General features: G+C 38.8%; 1 protein-coding gene across 3 annotated transcripts in view; it reads left to right on the top strand.

Annotated features, from left to right (window-relative positions):
- The window catches only part of bcl11ba (BCL11 transcription factor B a), a 42,665-nt gene that overhangs the window by 3,880 nt on the left and 14,953 nt on the right, over positions 1–23,832 (top strand). For 2 of the 3 annotated variants that reach the window (XM_028437377.1, XM_028437375.1), the window contains exon 2: positions 3,483–3,950. In XM_028437377.1, coding sequence (XP_028293178.1) covers positions 3,483–3,950 — 468 coding nt within the window. The remainder of the gene's footprint in view (positions 1–3,482; positions 3,951–23,832) is intronic. The other variant, XM_028437376.1, reaches the window with a different exon arrangement.

The raw sequence follows: 23,832 nt of genomic DNA, 5'->3' as shown, positions 1-23,832 counted from the left end.
AGGCCGGAATTTGTTGGTTTGTTGAATTTTATTTTAAACTGGTGAGAAAAACACTTGTGTTGTATTTGGAATTTGCACAAAGAGGTCCTTTTTTCTTTAATATACAAACAATCAGTTTTTGGAAAAAGTGAATTGTGTGTGTGTGTGTGTGTGTGTGTGTGTGTGTGTGTGGGAGTGGATAGAAGACAGGATTGAAGATCCCTGAGAGCATGTCTGAACTCATTTTGTTGATCAGGTGACTGCTCAAACATTCACTGCACTAATAGTGCCGTGTGCACACACACTTTCATTGTTATAGCTTACACATGTCAGCCTCTCTGTCCGTCTGTCTGTCTGTCTGTGTCTGTCTGTCTGTCTCTTCCTGCTAGGGGGAGCTCTCAGGCTGTCAACGCTGCACAGGCTCTGCAAAATAAATGGTTAGCAGGGTGCATGTAAGCGTGTGTGTGTGTGTGTGTGTGTGTGTGTGTGTGTGTTAATCAGTGCTGAAAGACCGCATTCAACTCCTCCTAAGTGCCAGCGGCTGCACACCCCGTACTTGACTGTCGGTCCGTCAGTAGCACGTCTTATTTATGGCGTCTGTCTTCAGTTCCCAACAGGTTGTGACTGACATCTCCAGCAGCATTCTGTGTATGAGCAGGAGTTTGAGTGTACTACACAAGTACTGTTTAATAATATCATGTGAAGAAAGTAAAATTCAATTTAATTTCAGTTACTTGTCACCCAAATTCCATCCTGTATATAACTTGCAGTCTTCAGTTATTGTAAATACATGTGTTCAAGTTTTTTTTTTTACTTGTGCAAACTTGACATTATTGACAGATTTACCAGCCGTACAGCAAACACACTTTCTAAATCAGGTTATTTCTGTTGTGTTGATTATCTAGCGCGTCTCGCTTCATCCCCACCGCAGCACCTCCGAGGCAGGTGTCTCCGCTCACGCTCTCATCTCCTCTCATTGTGTGAACCAAATTAACACTGCAGTCGGACTGCAAAGACCGTTCAGAGGTTATTTATTTACACCTTGGCCTACGATCCCTATCTGTAATCCAGACTTTCAGTAGAACACAGGATTTATTTCACTGTAGTTCTTGTTTCCTATCAGGTCAAATCTGAAAATAGATTACGACTCTGATTGCTTCCTGCAATTCTGCACACATTTACAGACATGTTTTAAGAACACCCAAAAGGCTCTATTTGTGCAAAATTAAACAAAACAAAAAAAAAAAAAAAAAACAGGTCACTTTCAGAGAAGGGTTAACATGAGAGGTGACAGGAAGTGAGGGGGAACGCGAGGCAGCAGCAAGATTGAAGCAGTTGATGTGACTCAGTTCACGCCAACACTTTGCTCTACATACATGCAACAAGAGAAACATGGTTGGAAGCTTGGAGTGTTTGTACAAGAACTTGATCAAGTTCATGCACTACAAACAAGGAGGAGTGGCACTAGTTTAAAATGTGATGATGGACAGCGTTGAGTGCACGTTGTTAGTGTTGGAAGCCTCGGGGTGGTTTGTTAGTGTGGGTCAGCAGTAGAGAGTGTGTTTGAGAAAATTCAATTTAACGTTATTTCTATATCGCAAAATAAAACACAATCAAGTCATGGCACTTGTTACAAATTTAAAGGTATGTTTGAATAAATGAATAAAGCAACAACATTTCTACAGGATCAAGCATGTTTAATAGAACACATGCACACACAGTGTTAAACATCCTCCTGATGCAAATTAACATCAATACCAGCAGCTATTTTTTTATTTATTTTTTCCTAAAGCTTTGAAAAGAAATATTCATCTTAAATTATTTACCCTTTGATGAGCTTTTGTGTGAATTTGATACACGTTGCTCAAGAGAAACCCTTTCTTTTTTTGTGTGCAATTATATAAATGCTTTACTCATGTAGGATCTTGGTCTGAATGATATCGTTTCATTTTTTGATTATTCCATTTTTGACAAAGATCAATTATTTTCTTAATTTTTTCACCCACCGCGAGCCAAAGTCAGGCCAAAAAAAACATCTCTCTTTGTCCGTCATTATAATACACACTGTTGTAGAATCCACCAAACAAACACAAAGCATGTTAATGGTCAATATTGTGTGTCTAAAAGCAGAAAACTGCACCCGAGTGGGATTCCTCACACAATATTTCAGGTTTCGAGCTAATCGCACCGTCCTCTAATTGATGCCTTTGCCTCACACAAACAGGAAGTCAGCAGTGCATTTGTGGCCTTGTCTGTCAGTTATTAATCACAAGACTTAAACTCATAATATGCATAATAATGAAGTGAGATTTAGGGGGTCAGTAGAAATGTGGGTTGGGTTTGTTCCAGGTCAGCTCTCTTTCCTCGACCTCTCAGAGAAAACACACGACTGTACGTGCAGGGCAGATGGCTGTTGCCTGCAGGCCGCAAACACACACACACACACACACACACACACACACACACACACACACGTATCTATGCGTGTATGTACACGGTATACAGGTTAAAACTTAAGGGGCATGCAATGTATGCGCGTGTGTAAGAGAAGCGGTGCAGATTGTGTGTGATGTGGGCTGACGGAGCTTCAATACTGTACACCTGCACACACACACTTCCTGAAGCTGCAAAACAAACTGCAAAGGGAGAAAAAAACAAGTGTGCACCTTTGAATTTAGCGGTTATAAACTTAGTTCAGCCAGTAGACACTTAGAGTTGTGATCCTAGGGTGAGAAAGCTGGTGTTTATTGGCTGTAGCTTAAAAAAAAAAAAAAAAAAAAAAGGGTTGCTGAGGCCCATCTGGATCCATCCCTTTTATTTGACATCTCAAATCTGTTTGCATTTGTAATATAGACGCTAAGACAAATAGCCAACCTGCTGCTAATGCATCATCATCTATTAGAGACAATGACAAGGTGTTGGCTCTCATACCTCCCAGTTTAGCTACTTTTCTTCATCTTCTTCTACACTTCCTCAAGCTAAACTAATTCTTCAATTGTGACCTTAAGGAAATACAGTTTTTTTCTTGAGTTCATAATAAAAAGTGTGAGTAAAAAGCTTGTGAATATCCTATCATTCTATCAAAGAGATCTATGCATGCTCACGTGCCTCTGGGTCCAACATGGAAGTCAAGCCATTGGTTTTTCAAGTAAAAGGAAGTGGAAAAAACTAGGGTTTGGGATTAATTAAGTTACGTTTTGTTAATAAATACGTTTTAGTATAAGCTTCAAAAGTGCAGAGCGGAGCATTACACTAAAACCAAATGTTGGGAGTGGATCGTTACCAAGGATTCAGTGCCTAAGATATATATCGTCTTAACACTAACTACACATTCAACCAACCGGTCATGTCATATAGCTATTTCTGTGATTCCAGTCCGTTTTTCTTGATCCTAGAAACCGTATGACCTATACCAGCCTGACATTTACTTATTTCATTGAGGACAATTAAGTACGCTCCAAGTTTTAATTTGAAATTTCCTTACTCTCTTTCTGATTTAACAGCAGAGGTTGAGCATCCAGATGGCGCTCTTCTCTCCGACTCACTCCCCACAAACCCTCTCGGCCTCCCACCCCACCCTTTGGACCCCAGCTTGGCACACAACCTGCCGCCTGGCCTCCACACAGACCACGACCTGCTGACCTGTGGCCAGTGCCAGCTGACCTTCCCGCTGGGCGACATCCTCCTCTTCATCGAGCACAAGAAGAAGCAGTGCCAAACGCCGCTGCTCACCAACGGCTGCTATGACAAGATGAACGACAGAGGAGGAGGAGGAGGGGGAGGGAGCCCCACTCTGCAGAGCCTCCATCACTTGAGCCAGCGGGTGGAGCTAAGGAAGGTGGTAGAGCCGGTGGAGATCGGCATCCAGGTGACACCGGAGGAAGAGGAGGTTGGACGAAGGGAAGGAGGCGGGAGGGGAGAGAAGACGCCCACCAAAGGAATTTGCCCTAAGCAGGAGAACTCACTGACAGGTAGGCGTAACAAAAACACACAATTTAAAGAAAACATTCAACATGTTGTAGAGTACATTAGAAAAAGAAAAAAAAAAATGAGACAAATGCATACACAACTACTACTGAAGGTTTGTAGAAAAGCATTTAAAGGGTTAGAGGCAGACTTACTAAATTGTAAAGAGCAGAAACATCTTCTTAAATGTAAAAAAAACCTCATTTCATTGTCATTTAATCTGCTTAGAAAATAAAAAAAAAGCATGCATATATAAATGTTACTAAACCAACATCTCAACAGCAGAGAACTGTTCAGCTTCCAGTTCAAGAACCAGACTGCTTTTATAATGACCTTCAAAACCTGAAAAATGAGTTTGGAACTAAAAGTTGAAACTACTTGTTCGTCCTTTTTAAACAAAGGTTTCAGTTGTGCTTTTAGTTGCCCGAAACTAGTGTGAATGTTGGACAGTTGGTTAAACAGCACCAAGGGTTGGAGACTTTCAAACTCAACCGTTGCTCAAACCAGAAACGTGGGGGATTAGAATGCCATAAATTAAAGTTTTTATGATTTTAAATTAAAAAATGTTCCCAATTCCTTTTTTTTTTTATAGTTTACCATTTACGTTTAATGTCCTTTCCCTAATCAGATGTCATACTAGCTATTGAACTTTCCGAAAACACAATCAAACAAACTTAACAGGGATATTTGAGTCAACTATTGTTATTAATTTTATATTTCAATGCTTCAGATAAGCGAAAGGAAACGTCACACTGTCTGTCCATCTTAATACACAGGCTGGACATGCAGCCACCCATTTTACAGGAAAAAAAATGTGATATTATCCCAAAAACATGCATGTGAGGGTATCTTCCGTGTCACATTGCACATTTAATTGTTTTCTGTACATTTTTCATAATCACAAACTACTCAACTTAACACATGTACAAGAAAGTTCTTCCCAGAGTCTGTGCAGTGGTTATAATAAAGACACTTTCTTTAGTTTCCTGCCAAAGACAGTCGGCTATTCACAGTTACCGGCTTTGCTAACCATAAAACAGAACCTACTGGTAAACTCTTGTTTTGGCATGAAAAACTTCCAGATATCTGTAGTGTAATATCAGTTATTGTCAGACATTCTGTGCAGTGTCACAATTTTTGCATCTTTTTATTGCACCATGCCCTACATTCACTTCCTGTTTGCTGATTATTGGTTTTAGTTTCAGCACTAGTTGCTAGATTTGGTCAATTAGCATCACATTTGGTTTCTACGGGGTTGTGTTTCCTAGTATTTGTATCTTGCGTGAACTACTTTGCAAAATCCAGATGTAAAATAAGTTCTGTAGCCCGATTTTGCTGAACTGCGTCTGATCTGAGTCTAGTCGTACCTGCAAATCTACACTCGCACAAACGTGGACATCCGGGTTTGATGCAATGCATCCCTTCTACATTAGGAACAATGTTCATTTAATTTGAAAGATGAGAACAATAGAGAGAAGAGGAAGGGGGTGAGACAGGCACATTACCCACTCAAAGCTCTAAACCCCCTCAAGGACTTGGCTAGTAGAAACAAATTGTGCAAAACGTGACAGAGAGACTCGCCCTGACTTTCATGGAGAAATCCCGCCTAAGCCATCTGCTTAAAAAGGTGAAAAGCTCATTAAAATTCAAATAAGCAAAGCTAGGGGAAAAAAACAGCATGAGAGGAGAAGAAGAAGGAGAAGACAGAGAGACAGGGATTAAAAAGAGGATAGTTTTTCCTATTCAGTGGGTTAAAGAGGCAGTTTAGCAGGAGAGCAGCTGTGAGGGGACGTGCACTCACAGTTAGCTCTTAAACAGTCAAAGCGAGGGAAGAAGGACAACAGTCTCTCGAACAACAATTGTATGGCTTTTTACATCATCAGAAACCACCAAACAGTCTGTGAACAAAGGATGACAACGCAATAAATGCTCGTTTGCATTAGCACATATTATCACAATGTAGTGTTTGCTAGTGCGTAGTTCAGGAAAAATGTGCATTTACGGAACGTTTTTTTTGTCCGTTACCTATGAAACATCCAAGTTAATGTAAGGATAAGGAAGTTTGACTACAAACATAACATGAAAGGTACATATATGAAGCCTTTTGGGTACCTGAAATAGTTTTTGATGATGACAAGCAACCGTTCGGAATCTGTGACCTACTTCAATAGGTACTGTATAGTCAGAAGGGAAGCCATTTAGAAAAGCACTTCTTAAATACTAAATGTTCACACTTTCACTTTAATTAGATATTAAGGAAGACTAGCAGTAACTTAAAAAGGTAGGGATTTTGTTTAAGTTTCAACATGCCCCACTTTATTTCTCCTAATTTATGCAATTGTTTCATTTTCATAGAAAATTATCATCTTCCTTCTGACAACATTTTTTTTTAAACTGATCGTATAACATCTACCATTTGTAAAATATAACAATTATGTCGTATTTTACGAAAATCTACCTTGGGTTTTTAAAAATATATTTGATATATATCGTATTATATATAACACAACACTGACATACACCAAATCTGCAGCACTAAAAACATTGGTCACAGTGTTTTGGTGAAAATAAACATTTAAAAGATGGTGATTTAATACTAAAACTTATCACGTGCTTTGTGAGTTTGAATCCTGGAAATAAAATCAGATTTTAGATGGTTTAAACACTCCTGAACATTCCAACTAGATTTCTGTCAATATACAATCTCAAAAACTGCACAATAGGAAGTCAAAAATGTGACTTAATTAAAAAATAAATAAATAAATAAATCAATGCTAGGTTGACTAAATAAGGTTGGATATCCCTCTGAACCAGGAAGTAGACCAGTCCTAAACAACCTAACACACTAATGATGGCTCTCTAAGCACTAAAACCCTGTCTTTGTTTTCAGATTTTGAAATTGGCTCAACGTTTTTCTTTCTTCTACACTCTGCACTAATCCTAATCAAAGCTAGCATTTGTTATTTCTGAAAGCCTGACTGACAAAACCTTTAGAAATGCCAAATATGTCATTTCCTTTGCAATTTGTGAGTCATGATTGTAAATAGTTGTTTTTTTTTTTTTTTTTAAATGTCACATGATGTGTAGTTTAAAACCTGATTACAGTGGGACATCATTCCAACCTATACAATCTGGAGTTTAAATAAATGCATGGACTGAGCAACAGCCCTTGTATTTAAAAGCCTATTCATTCTTGAGGTTTGTGTAAAGTTAGGGTGACAAACGGACGGAAATGTTGCTTGATTTATCAGCAGCGGCGATCTAAATTTAGAGGAAGCTTCTGGCCCAAAGCCACATGAGGAAATGTACTAGCAGGTAGCGCTCTTGTTTCCACGTTTAGCGCTTTGCAGGAGGACAGCGCTTTGAAAGTGTCAGTCTGCGGTTTGGCCCGTGCTGTAAAACGCTGTGTTTGGGTCTGAACTTCATCAATATTTCACCAGCGCTGTTACCACTCTGCCAGGCTGCACAGTCGCCTCCACCTGTGCTCACCGCTTAGCCTGAGTGCCGCAGCATGTAAGGTGCTAATAGCTTCTGTGCTCAGGCTTTTGTACTAATTGACTGCTGTTGGGTCATATTATTAGCTTGGTATTATTCATATTTATGTGCATGAATATGAATTCCCCCCCCCCCCAATGTTTAAACGCTTGCAATATATCTAAATGCAATCCTCCCGTGAAATCAACCCCACATGTGCCGCGTTAGAAGGCTCCAAATTGTAATTGCACAATATTTCTTTATAACAGAAAGCGCAATAATTTTCACATTAAAAGCAAAAAACATATTAGCAGCTCAATTGGACGTGCACGGCGGCAACTGTAAACTATATTGCCCCGATATGATTTTATGTTTGGAAATTACCCTCGCCTATTTCACAGTTTCCATGTGAAATATGTCCCAACTTGCACCTTATTACCAACCACGCAGGGAGCAGTTTATTAATCAACTCTGAGTTTAATTTGGAGGGAATGCTCAGTGCGCTGTGTGTAATCAGCGGGCGATGGGGGAGTGGACACGTGGTATTTTGTCTCGTTTTCCCTCCTGTAGATATTTTATACCTTATATTAACAGGGAAAAGGGGGAGGGGCCAGAGGTGTAAAGAGGAGATATATCCTACTCAAGTAGAAGTTTTGTTACTTGATACCAGTAAGTCATATATAAAATACTCAAATATGAGTAAAAAGTAACTCAATTAAATAGTACTCAAAGTAAAAGTTACTTTCACCGCCTGCCCCACGTATTTTTGGTAATAAATCTTGCCACGGTTCCTTTGCATACAGTAAACATCTCATAAACTTAAAAAGAAGGATATTTTTTTTTTTTATTTCCACAAAGGCATCTGTATAAAATAAAAGGTTTGTCAAAATTTACAATTTTTCTAAAACTATAACAACACCTATGTATTCAATTCAAAATAAATAAAATACTCAGGCTATATGTATAGCTACATTTAACTGAGAAAATACCCGACATTTAATTAGATATATTGTCAAAAGTACAACTTTATTGCTGTTATTGTCGTCAAGAGTTAAAATGCAGAGAACAATCCCAAAATAAAAAGTAAACGAGGCTCTGTCATTCAACATTATCAAGCTTTAACCCAGGTTTAAGCAAAAGTGCAACAGCAACTTCACAGTAGCTTAAATTTTCTGATTAAGAAATCAGATAACTACATATTTTATAACATATAACATTACAATAAAAAAAAAATAATAAACGCTTCCATTAGCGTCTCAGCATAGTGCGAATAAAAAATTAAACATGCCTGTGGCACACATATAGCTACTTAAAGGATAAACAAATGTAAACAAAGAAGGGTTTGGCTCACATCGGAATGCGAAAAAGTCCGAAAACGCTGTGGGGGAAATAAAAAAAAAAAAAAGAAATTAACTTGAATTTGCAAAATAAAAATCGTTTTTATCTACAAATTCGATTAATCGATTAAATCGATTTTTTTTCCCCCAGCCCTACATTCAATGCTGTTTTGGCACAGTGCATTACGTTTAATCTGATTGGTCGGCTATGATGTGATGCGTTTGATTGTTGTCTGGTTATTTATTTTTTTGTAGCTTCACAATGTCCGTTATCATTTTAAAACAAAAAATCATAATAATTTACTCATCAATGGTTGGGTGTAGAAATGTAATGAATGACTTTACTTTTCTTAAAACGTACTTAAGTACAAGTACAATGACTGAAACAGAAATATACTCAAAAAAGTACAAGTACCTATAAAAGCAACTCAATTACAGTAATGTGAGTACCTCCTGTGTGCGTGTGCGCGCGTGTGCGTTAGCTAATCAGGAAGTTTGAATGTCAGCTCAGAAACGATACAACACAACATTATCAGACTCCATGTCAAGCTGAACTCACAAGGTTACACTTTTTTCATATTACATGTTTTATTCAATGTTTTTTTTCACTATATAACTTGTCAGAATATCTCGACATATTTCCTCTTCAACACTTCCAGCTATCAGTAGCGTCTCCTGCCGCATTGGCCGTTCACCATCCACTACTGCTTCTACATTCTCGAAGCACTGCAGACCAGTATTGACACTCAAAAGCTGCATTTTTCGAGCTGCTTTGATTAATCTGGCCATAGCAATGTGGAATTTCTTTAAACAAACCCTTTCATTGCACTGGTGCAATGTTTTATCAGATTAATTATGATTTCCCCCACAATATGAATTCATCATGTCGCCTTCCGTGTTTGTGTGTCAGTGATCCTTGTGTGTGTTGTGCCCTTTCATCCAAAACATTCATTACTTTCCGACAGAACACTGTCAGTACCTTAAATAGTTACAGGCAGTGCAAATAAAGCACAAAAAGGCTTAAGTGTTGCTTAAATGAGAGATGGGCATGAACTTTTATCTTCATGGGGGCCACAAAACTGATTGTATCTGATCTGAGGGCCACATGGTCAACATTCATGTCAGCATTTAAAATAATGACCAATCTACGCATTAAAACAAAAAAAGAATAAATGGATTCTGTGTTTGTTTTAGAGTCATTTTTATGACATTTTGTTAATTTTTTCCTTGATCTCTCCCCCCATCCCCCATCCCCCCGACCCCCACATACAGATGTTCCACAGACACAAATCCAGGCACTTTTCAATAGTGAAGGCAATTTGTGGCCAAAACCTACAGCAATATCATTCATAGCTACAGATTTGTCCTTAATCCGGCTTTAAAAAAAGAAAAAAAAAAAAAGAATATAACATTTGCTTGCCTCCAGGAAAACTTTGATTTGAATGAATTTTTGTTTTATGCTACTTTTACATAGAAAATAGAAATGACAGAAATACCGTGTTAGTTTACCCAGAATGACAATCGCTGCTTTGAACATTAATGTCTCGTGAAATTATTGTTGACGTTCAAGTTTTTAGATGTTTTGTGTTAATTTCATTATTAATTTATTTTTTTTACACACATTGTTTCACCTTCTTCAGTGCATCCTTCCTGGGGGGTCGGGAGGGGGGGGGGGGGGGGGTGGATTTAAACCGGCAACCTTTGGATCACCTCCTGTCCTGTACCAGGTTAGCTTGGCTGCCTGATAGAGAGGTGGGTGGATTAGTGAGGAGGAAACATGTCATCTTTAGAGGAATTTACACACACACGCACAGAGAGAAATACAAGTGCGCACACACACACACACACACACACACACACACACACACACACACACACACACACACACACAAATGGACCATCACGCTGCACTCAAACACACACACACACACACACACACACACACACACTGATCAACCAGGAGTGTTTAACACCTCCTGACACTGTGCTGTGCATCCCAAAGCCTTGTCAACTAACGTTTAATTCAGACTTTTAACTAAGTCTAGCTGGACACACACACACACACATGCACAACAAACTCAGATATGACCGCACCTTTTCAATCTGACGGAATTATTGGACAAGATGTACATGCATGCATGTGTGTGTGTGTGTGTGTGTGTGAGAGAGAGAGAGAGAGAAAGAATTGTGTTTTTGCAACGTGGAGTGTGTGTTCGCGCTGTTGAAGACAAAAAAAACACACTTTAGCAGCACGCACACATATACAATAATTAACACACCATCTCTTATTCTGAGGAATAAAAACACACATAATAAAGACAGTAAGGAGTGTGAGTAAATCCTATGTAAACAAGACTCACATGGATGCGCACACGCAGTTGTGCGCGCATCCTTAATAAATAATGACTGAGCACAGTGGAGTGTCCCCTAAAATATTTATTAAATGTTTATTTATCTTCCAAATGAAACTGCTCAAAGACGAACCAAAATGTGAAGTGCACAGTGTGTGTGTGTGTGTGTGTGTTTGGGTGTTTTTGTGTTGTTTCAATAAAGCTAGGAGGCCTCTTGGTTTTAGCGACGGCCTTTTTTTTGTAGTGGTAATTACTGGAGTTTGTGTCGCTGCTCTCTCCCTCTGTGTGTAAGTGTGTGCGTGCTCTTGGGCTAGTTTGGGGATACTGCTATGCACGGTGTGTGTGTGTGTGTGTGTGTGTGTGTGTTTTCACTTTGTGTATATCCTGATGTATTTTTAATAGATCCAAAGGATGTGGAGTCAACACACAAGTGCACATAAACCAGCAAATGAAGAAAAAGTGCTGGAGAAACTACAGATGAAGATGAAATTCGCGTCAGCTGCCTAACGACTTTAACGCTGTCGGATTTTTACAGCCCGTGTGTTTCTTGGGTTGTGTTGACAAATATATTCAACCTAATTTGTTTTAAATGACTAATTCATAGTGTTTGTGTAAACAACATAAACATTAATACACATTAAACGTGGCTGTACGGAGGTTTAAATGGTTCCGTTTTTAAATGGCTGTGAAACTGCGTCTGCCTCCTGTAGGTTGTACCATGTAATTACGTTAAAATTAGGACAGGAATTTGAATAATTATTAAATAATTAAAAATCTTTTTCTGGTCATGTGCTATTGTATATACTCCCTTTTACTGTGACTTCCTGATTATGGGTGCAACTTCCTGTTAGAAAGAAAGCTAAAACATGAATGAAGAAGTAGGTAAAATTAGATTTTTAACTCTTTAAAACACTTTAAAAAAAACTGTGAGCCACAGTCGCACAGTTGATTACTCTCGCATGACGTTTTTTCTTTTATTTTCATTTAGTTGTGTAATCTGTTTGAATAAACACCCTTCTGCCATGTTAATAAACTGCGTAAATATGATCATTTTTACAAGCTTTTGGTATAAAAAAATCAAAGATAAATATTACAGTTTGACATAAAACTACTAAATGAAAAAGACTTATTTTTCAACATGTTTCAAACAACAGCATATGTCATAATATCAGTTGACATTACATCTATGGCAAATATTGGCCGATAATATCACCCATATCTTCTTTTATTTGACCATGCCTAAGTGACTAAATCAATTTTTTCTTGTTAAAACTACAAACTCTCCCGTCATGAAAAAATACACCTTTTAACTGACAATTTATTGTGTAATCAGAATCACAATCAGAAATAATTTATTTATCCCAGAGGCTCAAGAAATATTACAAATAAAAAGAATACACACACAAAAAAAAAAAAAAAAAGAAAGAGGAAGAAAAACATAAGTAAAATATCTAGACTGTTAATTAATGTTTCCCAATATGTCTGATAAGTCTGTCTTTTCTTTGGACAGGACTTTGAACTGTAGTGGTGGCAGATCCACAAAATAAAATAATTCTTGTTATTATTTTTTATGGATATATAGATTCACGTCTATAGTTTTCTAGGCTATCTTCCTGTTTAGATGAAGGAGCTGCCATGTGCACCTTAAAAGATCCCCAAAATCCTGCGTTCTGGGTACAAACCAGAGACTGCGGGCAAAACAAGCATCATTTGAAAGTGAGGAGATGTGAACGAATGAGTGAGAGTGAGAGAGAGAGAGAGAGAGAGAGAGAGAGAGAGAGAAAGAGAGAGAGAGAGAGAGAGAGAGAGAGAGAGCAGTTGACATTATTAGTGCGTCTTGTCTCGTTTGCTTCTTAGCATTTTCAAAATCCCCTTTTTGCGATTTCCGCCCTGTCGCCTCTCTCTGCTGCGTTAATCACTTTGCATGCACTCATTTAAATATTAAAATTTTCTTTAATCATCAAAGCCAGCGAGCATCATGCATATTCATAGCATCATCCCTTTCACCCTTCTCCCTCTCCCTCTCTCCCAGCAAATGCCTCCATCCCCTGGTCTCAGGTTCATTACTCTGCCGCGCTGCCATTAGCCACTTCTCTAAGCATTCATTTTGTACACACAGAAACTAGCCACTACTCTGCACACACACACACACGCACACACACACACACAGCTAGCCACCAGCGCTAACCAGTGCTAATCCGCTAACTAGACTAAAACACACAGGCATCCCTCCAGCCCAAAACCAAAGAGAGCAGACTTGTCATCCATCCTGCACGGCTGCTGGATGGATGAAGCGAGGAGTATTTGTCAAGAGGCTCGACGAAACCCTCATTTGCATAATGACTTTGTAGTTCTGCATTAATAAAATTTGCATATGAAGCCGTGTTAATTACTCCTGATCAGCCTTTTTTGCATTCATGCATGGTAATTTTCGGCGACTTGCAAAAATTGATGTCCTGGCGTTAGTGATGAGATTGGTGGTGGAGCCTCTCTGTGTGTGTGTGTGTGTGTGTGTGTGTGTGTGAGAGGAGATGAAGGGAGGATGGTGGTTGTTGTTTGTTGCACTATCAAAATAGAGTTGATGACAGATTGGTGTGGTTTGCTTCTTGAGATTCTTGCCAGCGACGGCAAAAGAAAAAAAAAAAAAAAGAATTAAATATATAGACCGTCTCGAGATTCGCGCCAACCACAATGACAATGTGTGTAACATATACAACAATGCAAAAATGATTAGTAACATAATTGATCATGTTGACTACAAAAATGTGCGTTGACGCGTCGTTTAATGTTGTAAATTCATGATAAAATCAAGCCGGCGGCTGCTTTTCTGCTTCGTCTTTACTGCAGTACCATTCATGAACTGCTGGGTGCAGTGTTGTTTAAATTGTGAAGAAGATTTGCGTAACAGAAGAAGACGATGGTCACATGACTCGAGCGCCAAAAAATCACTTGTATTTGTTAAAGAAAAACAATTGAATTCATGTATATATTGTACAGTCACAGTTTTATGGCACTTATATTCACTCATATTTGTATAGTACGTACATTATATTGAGAATGAATTTGTGAAAGCTGGAATGAAAACTTTTGACCACTGGGGTGGAATTCCCCCATGCCCCCCCCCCCGTGCAAACTCCACCTATGATCTCAAACCCTCTTCAAGATAACAAAATCGAGATATAAGATCATGAGAAACATTTAAACTGTGAATTACCATCACTATCTCTATTTTTTGGAGGACCCTGAGCGGTCCCTGGATCACACTCTGGTATAAATAGCAGAAGCAACACCTACCTTTCCCTGTTATGTTCCTTCTCAATATAAAATAGCAGCAAAGTGAACAGTGGTTGGTTTTTAGAGGCTTTCCATTTATCTTAGACGTTTCCCTCAAGGACGAGCTCATTTGAATTCCCTGCAGGACCGATCAGGTTTAATAAACCTCTTGCTAAACCAGTTACAGACTTTTTTTTTCATGGTCCCTCAAGAGTTCAAGCATTAATTTGTTCTTTTTTTTCTCTCCCTCTTGCATTTAGCTCACTATTAATATGTGTGTTTTTTTAATTTTTTTTTTTTTAGATCTACGGAAATAAAAAGAGCTTTAGCGCAGAGGAACCAATATTGGTCACTGTTCATACAAGGAAAGTCAATTTTCTCTCAATGTCTGTAGGATGTTTTAAAATTAAGTTGAACTATTTCCGTATTGCAATTTGACTACATTTTATGTTTGGGCTTTGGAGAGTTCCATCTTGGGATGCATAGTTAGCAGATAAGTTTTATTTATAATTTACTTGGAAATAAATTACCTCAAGTGGCATCAGTGACACAAGATACCCATCATTCTCTCCTTCAAAGAAATTGTATTAATGATTAAAATATTAACCTACTAATCAATGAATCTAATTGCATCTCCTTGTTGATCCAATATTCTAATATACGTATATTCAGTGTAGGTCCTAGGCAATTTTGCGCCCGAGGCAAGATTTTAGTTGGTATTCCAGCTAAATTCCACTGCCAATGTTAGCAGTGGATGAGATATATTAAAAAGAAATGCACATAAATGATGAATAAAAATACATTTACATTAATTCAACTCTTAATATTATGAATACATGTATGTATGAATAAGAATAGTCCAAACTCAGTGTCAAAAACTGTAAACAAGTGACATGGAATAAATGATAAAATAAAATAATGCACAAAATAAGATATTATAAAAAACAGGAATAACACAACAAATCAGGATAAGTGGAGAAAATAACTTTTTTGTTAAACAGAGTACTCTAGTGGTGCAATTTGGGGTCATGTAAAAAAAAAACATTCCCATCCCCCCAGGAAGCAGATCCTGTCCAATCAGTGGGGGAGCGAGAGGGAAGTTATTGCTTTATATTATTATTGTAATGATTTGCAGTGTAGTGTAATTCAATTAATGGCCTTGTTATTTTCACATTAGCAAATAGTACGAATATTGTAAAATAAGAAAAATATACTTTTTTCTTCCGTCATTTGGTTGCACCACGTGGATGGATGCCGCCCCTAGTGTCTACCTGTACTCTATGCAACATTAAAATGATCCCTGCCCCCATTATTAACAGATTGAATATATATATATATATATATATATATATATATATATATATATATATATATATATATATATATATATATATATATATATATATATATATATATATTCAATGTTATCATCAAGCTCTAACCCCTAATTATTATTTTTTTCATCACTGTGTGTTTGTAGTCTGTGTCTCTATTTTCCTGCATGTGTGTGTTGCATGTCTTTTTGTGTTAGCTGGGGACACGCTGGTGTTTATATTACAGTTTCTCCTCCGAGCGACACTCCGTATTGTTTGTGGGTGTGTGTGTGTGTGTGTGTGTGTGTGTGTCTTTCCACTTTACAATTTGTGAATGTGCAATGGTGGTGCGCAAGTGTGGGTTTGATTACAAGTGTTCATTTTTTATTTTTATTTTATTTTATTATTTTTTTTTTAGATCAGTTTTACTCATTTGTTTTGGCTCTCTGCGCTCCGTATGATCAGTCTACACTGAAACCAGGGAACATAATGGGTTTGTGTGTCTCTCCCTGACACACGTGGAAACTATTACCTCTGAGGTTTGTGTGACAACTCACTAACGTTGTCTAAGAATATGCACACTTTGTTATTTTCACTATTTAACAATTACAAAAGTGGTCGAATGACTTTAAAAAAAATTTTTTCCCCCACATGAATCATTGCAGGAGCAGCCTGTTGTTGGTTTGGTGTCACTTGTTGATATCATCCTATTAAATATGGATTATTTCCTTCACAGCCATAAAAAAGCAAATGCACAAAATGAAAAATTACATACTAAGATGAATAAGACATTTTTGGAGCAAAGAACCTTCACCCAACAGAGTGGGTGGGCAATAAGTTTATGGACTTATGAGTAAATTCTTAAGTAGAAATTTCCCATGTTTACCAAGAAGAACAAAGAGCATTTGTGTCAATATTACCCCCTTGTTAAAGCATTAGTTGAACAAATAGTTAAAACAATAGAAACTACAAATCTAAAAAAAATGGGAAAACTTATTAAATGTTGTTTATTATAAATGGGACCCTGAATGCAGCAAGTTCCTCTGATGTTGGCATGCATAAATTACAGTATAAAAAAAAGCATGAACTGAGCTAAAGAGCATGAGCAATCAAAGATCCTACTGTGTCCATCTTGAATTTGTGTTGGGAAACGGCTCTATCTAAGCATGGCAACCATCTGGCCCCATTGGCCCTAAAAATGTTTGCCATGCTGGTCATCACGAGCGCAACCCTTTAATCTACTGCTTTCATTTTATTGCCCGAGTTTCCTCTGTTTTCTCTCCATGCCTTAACACTCAAACTTCGGCAAATTAGCTCCTCGATTTTGCTCGGCCGCAGCCCAAGTCTTTGGGATTTTCAGCTGTAGATTTCCTCCTGCTGAGTCTCAGAGACGACGCTGGGCTTTGTCTTGTCTCCTCCTGCCAGAACAGCCTGCTCTCTCTCACCAGCTTTGAGGAACTGAATTCCCAGCCTTTCCTCATGTCGTCTATCAACCTGACACTGGTGGCTTTTGCTACAACTCTGCATACGAGATTTGATGAAGTCGCAGGCAGCCGGAGCAGAGGGATGTGGGGTGGTCGGGGCGGGTTTTAGCAACTGCAAAACAAACACGACACCTCCGAAATGGGTAATACACACAACAAGCCTATCCAGCTGAGCTGAAGTGCTACTAAACCCTTTTTTTTCCTCACAGAGGCGTTGCTCTTGAGTACAAATAAAGGGACTGAACACCAGAAGGCAGCAGCCGTTCCATTCCGGCCACACAGACCAGATTGGATTACCGCTGTATTCTGCTGAGTTTGGGAGATTCACACCCGGCCTTCCATTTCCACAATAGTCTAAAGGCATTTAGCACTGGCCAAATCACCACTTAACAAAAGCTAATTTCTCACTTGGTTAAACTGGGGAGGATTAGGGGCCCCCGCGTTGGCGCAATCCATGTTTGGTGAGGAGTGAAGGATGGAGTGATGTTAGGAAAGGATTTAAACCTCAATTACAAGGGACTGAGCTTTTTGTGCGTCCGTGGCGAAGGTGTTTCGCCGAGGTTTAGCGACTTTTCTGTAAATGTTTGCACCCACTTAGTGCACGTTCATGTGTAGGTGTGTGTGTGTGTGTATGCAGCTGAGGGTGGCATAGCTTGACAAATGCCTGTTGATCCCCTTGTTATGAGGGTTTAAGTCCACCTAGTTTTATGTACTCACTACTCGGCCATTCATAACAAAGGACAGCATGAAATCAAAGCTCAAATTAACAGCAAAGTCTGCTCACATATTCTCCCTCCTTAAGACCATGTTTTCACTGCTTTTGCATTTCTTAGATACGTCCAAAGTATTAGTTTGCTTCAAAGAAAGAAGACACGTGTTCATTGTGCTTGATTTAAAACCACTTTCACTACATCTCTTACAAATTAGCAAGGCTCTTCGCATTCTTTTACCCAAATAGGCTGGTTATGCTGCAGACACAAACAAACTAATTCAAAGCTACTGGAAGCTTTGAAGAACAATTGAATATTTCTGCCACACTAATTTGGAAACATTAAATCTGCGTAGCACTACCTTTGTGTCAATAAAACGTCCTCCTCTCACTAATCTTTTATTTATTATATTACCCTAAGCCTTCGAGCTTTTCTACATTATATTCAGCTACATGAAAGGGTTCAGCCCTCAATATGACGTGCTTGAATCCCCAGACCATCCCAGAATAAGGGCATGCAATGCCAATCATTAAGGCTAGAGTTATCCATGAAAATTACAAAATTTAACCATGTATGACATGCCTCAATTGGCTGTAGGAAAGTTGGGGTCGAGCTATGGTTGTACCTGAGAATTCCCAGAAAAAATTGGGCTTTAGCCTTAAGTTAGATCACTTCCTAACCATGACAATAAAAGAAAGAATATTGTATATATTTATACAGTATATTTATAGTTCAATTGTTTCGGTAGTCAAATTTGAGTGGAATCTTTCTTTTGTTCCCACCTCAAAAAGAGGGGACTATCTTTTTGTAATTTCTGACAAATAAGATCTCTTCATCATGTTCTAGCAAAAAGGTCATGTAAGAAAGGGAAACAGAAAAGTCAAGCGGGGTACACACAAAGATAATCGGGCTGTTTTTTGTCCAAATTTTCCCCTTTGACAACCAAGGACGGCAAACACCAGATTATTTTATGTTTTACAAGATTATCCTAGAAGATTATACTGTGGTCTTAGGTCTCTTAAGGGTACATTTTAGTCAGGGCCGACAATCGTAAATATTAAACTTGCTCAATGTTTACGACCAACCTATGTAGCCAATCAAAAAGCAATCTGACTGAGGAATGTTAACTGAGGTAACTCGGAACTCAACCAAGTTCACGTCAACATATCTCAAACATGGCTGACAGCTTTAATATTAAGAGTTTTTCCCCCAGCTTTACAGAGTAGGAGATCTGACTTCAGGTGGCGTTCCAGGTAACTTTTTCAAGTAGGAGGTCGGAAAATCCTGAGTTCCGAGTTGTTAGATATTGTTTGACGATAGCAGTTTTCCGGCTTGGAGGAAGATCGGTTGTATAACAGAATCATTCCTTGTTTGGGGTGCTATGTTGAGTATAAGAACACCAGACACAGAACGATCTAGACCGTTTCATACCTGATTATTTTTATCTTCAAGTATGGGGCCTGTAACAGATAAAAGTAATAACTGATCTTCTCAAGAAAGTTTGTCTCCTTTGCTCCAGTACCAATAAAAGTCCTGTCATGACACAGTTATGAAGTACCTGGTGTTTCCTTATCATCTGGTATGTTAGTAACATTGGCACTGGTGCATGACGAGGGCAGACTGACCAATCTGCCCAACGTCCAAGCCACGTTGACAAACAGGAGGGAGAATCACAATACAAAAGTAAACCTGGATACACATGAACTCCTCTCATCTTAACTTTATTTGCAGTGTGGCATAGAGTAATAACACACTCTTGCACTCTTTCTACTGACCCATTTAGACGAAATAAAGGCAAGCTTGTAGACTTCAACCTTTGAGCATTGGTTCCAAACCAATGGTACTTTTACCAGTTTTGATCATCGACTGCTTTCAGCCTCTCATGTCTCCTCCAGACTTTTTGAGGGGAGGAAGAGTGGGATAAAGAGGGAGTTATATTTTACCCCCCCCCCACAAACCCTTTCGTTTGTATCAAAGCTTCGCTTCACCCCTGCTGACACCCCTGAATTATTCACTTAAAGGAAAAGATAAACAAAGCTTGCTAGCTACGCTTGTTCTATTGATTTCTCTGGGCAGCATCACAGATAACAAAAAGAAGGCCGGAGGAGAGGAGCTGGGCTGCTGCGGTCTCTGTTTTTTTCTTTCTTTCTGTAAATAAATCAATAACACGTGAAGTTTTTTTCTCCTGAGAATGCCGTCCGTGTCCTGTTTCCCAGGAAAGCAAGCAATGCATTCACATTATACATCTATATTTCTTGTTATTTAGGAAGGAGAGCGTGTCTATGAGGGCTTTCTCACATGGGAACAGTCGTTTTTACTCTTTGGTTAGGCGCTGGGATAATTTACTCTGCCGTGCGGGTGTTGGTGGTTGGCCAAGTAAACAATGCTGGCCAGGAGGCAATCATGGCAGCGTTACTCTGATTGGAAACAGGCAGATCACCTACATACTCTCTTTATTGCTTTTGTGAGTGAGAGTTTTAAAATAAAACGTCAGAGTGTGCTTCCATTGCTTTTGGGTCATCAGGACAAATGACTTTAGAAGCATCTAGTGGCATAAAATGTGAGAATAACACAACCTTCCTGTCTGCACTGCGGGCTCTCCTCAGCAAACCAATTCGATCAGTGTGTTGAGAGAAGCTTGATGTGAATCTAAACAAGTGTAAATAACTGAAGTGACACCACAAACGCTGCAGGCTCGTGTCAGATGTATCTTCTTCTATCCTCTCTGATAGTCCACACACTCCAGCTCTTCCACTTCCTTAACCTTTTACCGTGTTTTGGTTTTTCCTGCACTGAAAAGCAGAAGGTCCTGTGGTGAAGCAGTGCATTGTGGGAGGAAGCAGTATTGGATGCTCATCTTCACGCGCTGTGGCGTGTTCTGGAGACAAGCGGCTGCACCTTGTCATGTGTCTCAGGATGTGGTCACAGGTCGTTGTGGCATGCGAGTGCACTCCTTGCATTGTGTGCATCTGTGAAGTGAAGAACTGCTTTAGTAATCAATAGAGTTGAGCCGGATACTTGGCTGAAACAAGTATCCGGTACGGATAAAGCACTTTTGCCGAGTACGAGCATTATACAAGGCAATAGCTGTGCTCGGATTGAATGAAAATCCTCATTGGATAGCTGTCTGTGTTTGCGTTCTGTGATAGGCTAGTCACAGCGACCCTTCCCTACACACATACAGATGTGTTGCTGTCACTGAATGTGTCCCGCTGCTCTGCTCTGCGTGCTTCGTCTCTCCCTCAGTCACTCAGGTTTGCGGGTCTTTTCCGTTAACGTTTAGTGTTTTTCCAGCTTCAGGTTTGATTTTACTTCGGTTTGTACTACCCTATTAACCAGCAGAGTTCTGGTAAACGTGGGTTCATTGAGACGTGGTGCGACTCTCGTTGCGTCTCTGCCTGTCGGTGCTTTTTTTTTTTTCTCTCCCTCTCACTCACTCTGCCGGTCATCGGAGTTTAAGAAACTTATGTTGAGTATGAAAACTCTTGTTCTTTACATTTTTCTTCATAATTGCAACCTCATGCATTGTATTCATTGTTGCATAACTTGTTCTGTAAATAGTTCGTTTGCTATCGTGATCAAAACCATTGATCTGAAGCTCAATACCGATGCTATCCTGTAAATAGTTTTCTAATCAGCAATAAATATACCAATTTCTGATGAACCCATATCAATCGCATGCTTCAACTAACATACCAGTTAAAGCCCCGCCCATTTCAAGACAACCTGACCCACTTTCGGATTAAATCCCACCCACTTTTGAGTTAGGCCCCGCCCATTCAGAGTACAGATACAGACACAGATCATTAATATGGGTAACAGATACAGATACGGAAAATGCTGTACTCGGTCATCCCTAGTAATCAATTCTCTGAGGGTCGGACGTGGAGTTTTGACTGGAAAAGTAATAGAAAGGATGAGGAGGGCATTGTTTGATTGTGTGTGTCGGAATGAGGGGATAAAAACACATTGGACTGATTATGGCAGCAGGCTTGCTTCCAGTTCGTGTCTGCAAGAGCTTTCATCTGGTTTCTGAAACCAATTGGAAACAAAATGGCTTTCATATTATGTTCTGAATGCAATCTTTTATTAATATTAATATCTGAGAATAAACAGATGCCATACAAAATGAAGTAGGCATTGTTGGTTGCTTGATAAGCATAGGGTCGATAGTTTGAATCCCATGCATTGACACCATGTGTTTTCAATCCCAGGGCAGCACTGGCCATGACGTTAGTGTTATTGAACGTTTCAAAAAGCGGCATAGAAACAGTTTATTTTAATAAACTGAGTTTATTTTTGATTTCACCATGACAAAAGTGCAATAAAATAGAACCAATGCAGATGTAACAATTACTATTAGTTATTTAGTTTGTTTTAAACAAGTGCAGAAAATGTGAGCCACCTGTAGTGTGTTTGTTTTCGGACTAAATCTTTGCCCTTCTTACAGCTACACTGTTTAAACTCAAAATTGTAGAAAAAGTTCTACTAACTTAATTATGTCAAGTTGGTGTAACATGTTCCTTTTTGAGAAACTTTAACTAATAATTTTGGAGTAAATGTAAATATATTTGTTTATAAGTAAGCATAACTCAAAAACACAGCTTAAGTACAACTTAATAGAATGAAGTAATAATTACATGCTAAGAATGATTAAGTCCTGTTATTTTAGTTTTTTCAAATAGGGATTATTCAAAAAAAAAACTTTTTTCATATCAGACTTTATTTTAACTGTTTTTTGTTTTTTTTTCTAAGTATAAGTAGCTATTCATCCAACCTTTTAAATTCTGGAAAATTTTGAATTTAGGATAATCAATTGAAAAATTAGACAATCGATTGCCTCAATTCTTTTGAGTTCTGGTAACTTATTCTAGTTTACAGTGTACATGTTAATGTCTAATGAGCCTCATTAAAGACATGCCAGCCTTTTTGGTGACATCTCGTGTGTAATAATAGAAATAAGGTGCTTAAACAAAACACAACAAAATGTCAATGCCGAGTAAATGAAACAGCAAATGAAATAGTAAGATATTGCATTTAAAGCTAACTATATATATTTTAAATTATGAGTATATACAACGTATTATAGTGAGACTTTTGATGAACGTTAGTGTTAATGGGTATTATAACTATTCATTTATTAAAGTGTCAGTTGTTCCCTTCAGGCTGACAGGTCTTAAGTAAACAGATCAGATAGTTTGTCCCTTTCCTACTCTTTTATTAAAAAAAAAAAAAAAAAAAAAAAATCACTCATTTACGGTGAAATCCTTGAAAATAAATCAGTTAGCAATGCTTGCATTGTTCTCCTCTACGAAATCACTCCTCAGTGGATCTGTTGTACAAAACGCTCCCGCCTGCAGGAATACCGTCTCCCAGCGACTCAGTTACTTTTCCACATCCCTCCACTCACCCAGACCTTATAAGGCCCTCCAGCACTGATCTGTCCTTTGTCCCTCTCCCCATCCCTCCATCCGTGCCCTCACGTAACCCCCTCCTGGTCTGTATCTGCTCTTGTCCTCGACCTGCCGCACTTCTGTGGATCCCACTCCTTGCTGCTATTTCTGTATAAACAAGCGCTGAGTAAAACACTCAGACCCAGGGCGACTCCATTTCACTGTCACACACCGCCCCCATTTCTCCTCGCTTCACCTCTCCCTCCTCACACCATTACTTTCCACTCCACAGGTGAAGGCAGTCCACTCTAATATGACTTCTTCTCAGTCTGCGGTTATACAGAGGGGGAAGACATTTATAGCGATGCTAAAGGTTACATTCGCAGAGAAAAAAAAAAAAAAGCAAAGTTGAAAAGGTGACGCTGTGATGTTGAATTCATAACCCTGGGATTACATTTAGTTCTATCAGCTTCAGTGTTGAAGGGAGGAAGATTTTGTTCTCGATGCTGATTTTTAGGCAAAGCTGTAATATGTCTTATTCACACAGGAGAG

Source organism: Gouania willdenowi, chromosome 22 (genome assembly GCF_900634775.1).
Source record: "Gouania willdenowi chromosome 22, fGouWil2.1, whole genome shotgun sequence".
NCBI lineage: Eukaryota > Metazoa > Chordata > Actinopteri > Blenniiformes > Gobiesocidae > Gouania > Gouania willdenowi.
The sequence above is the reverse complement of the archived record's forward strand: the minus strand, read 5'-3'. Positions and strand labels throughout refer to the sequence as shown.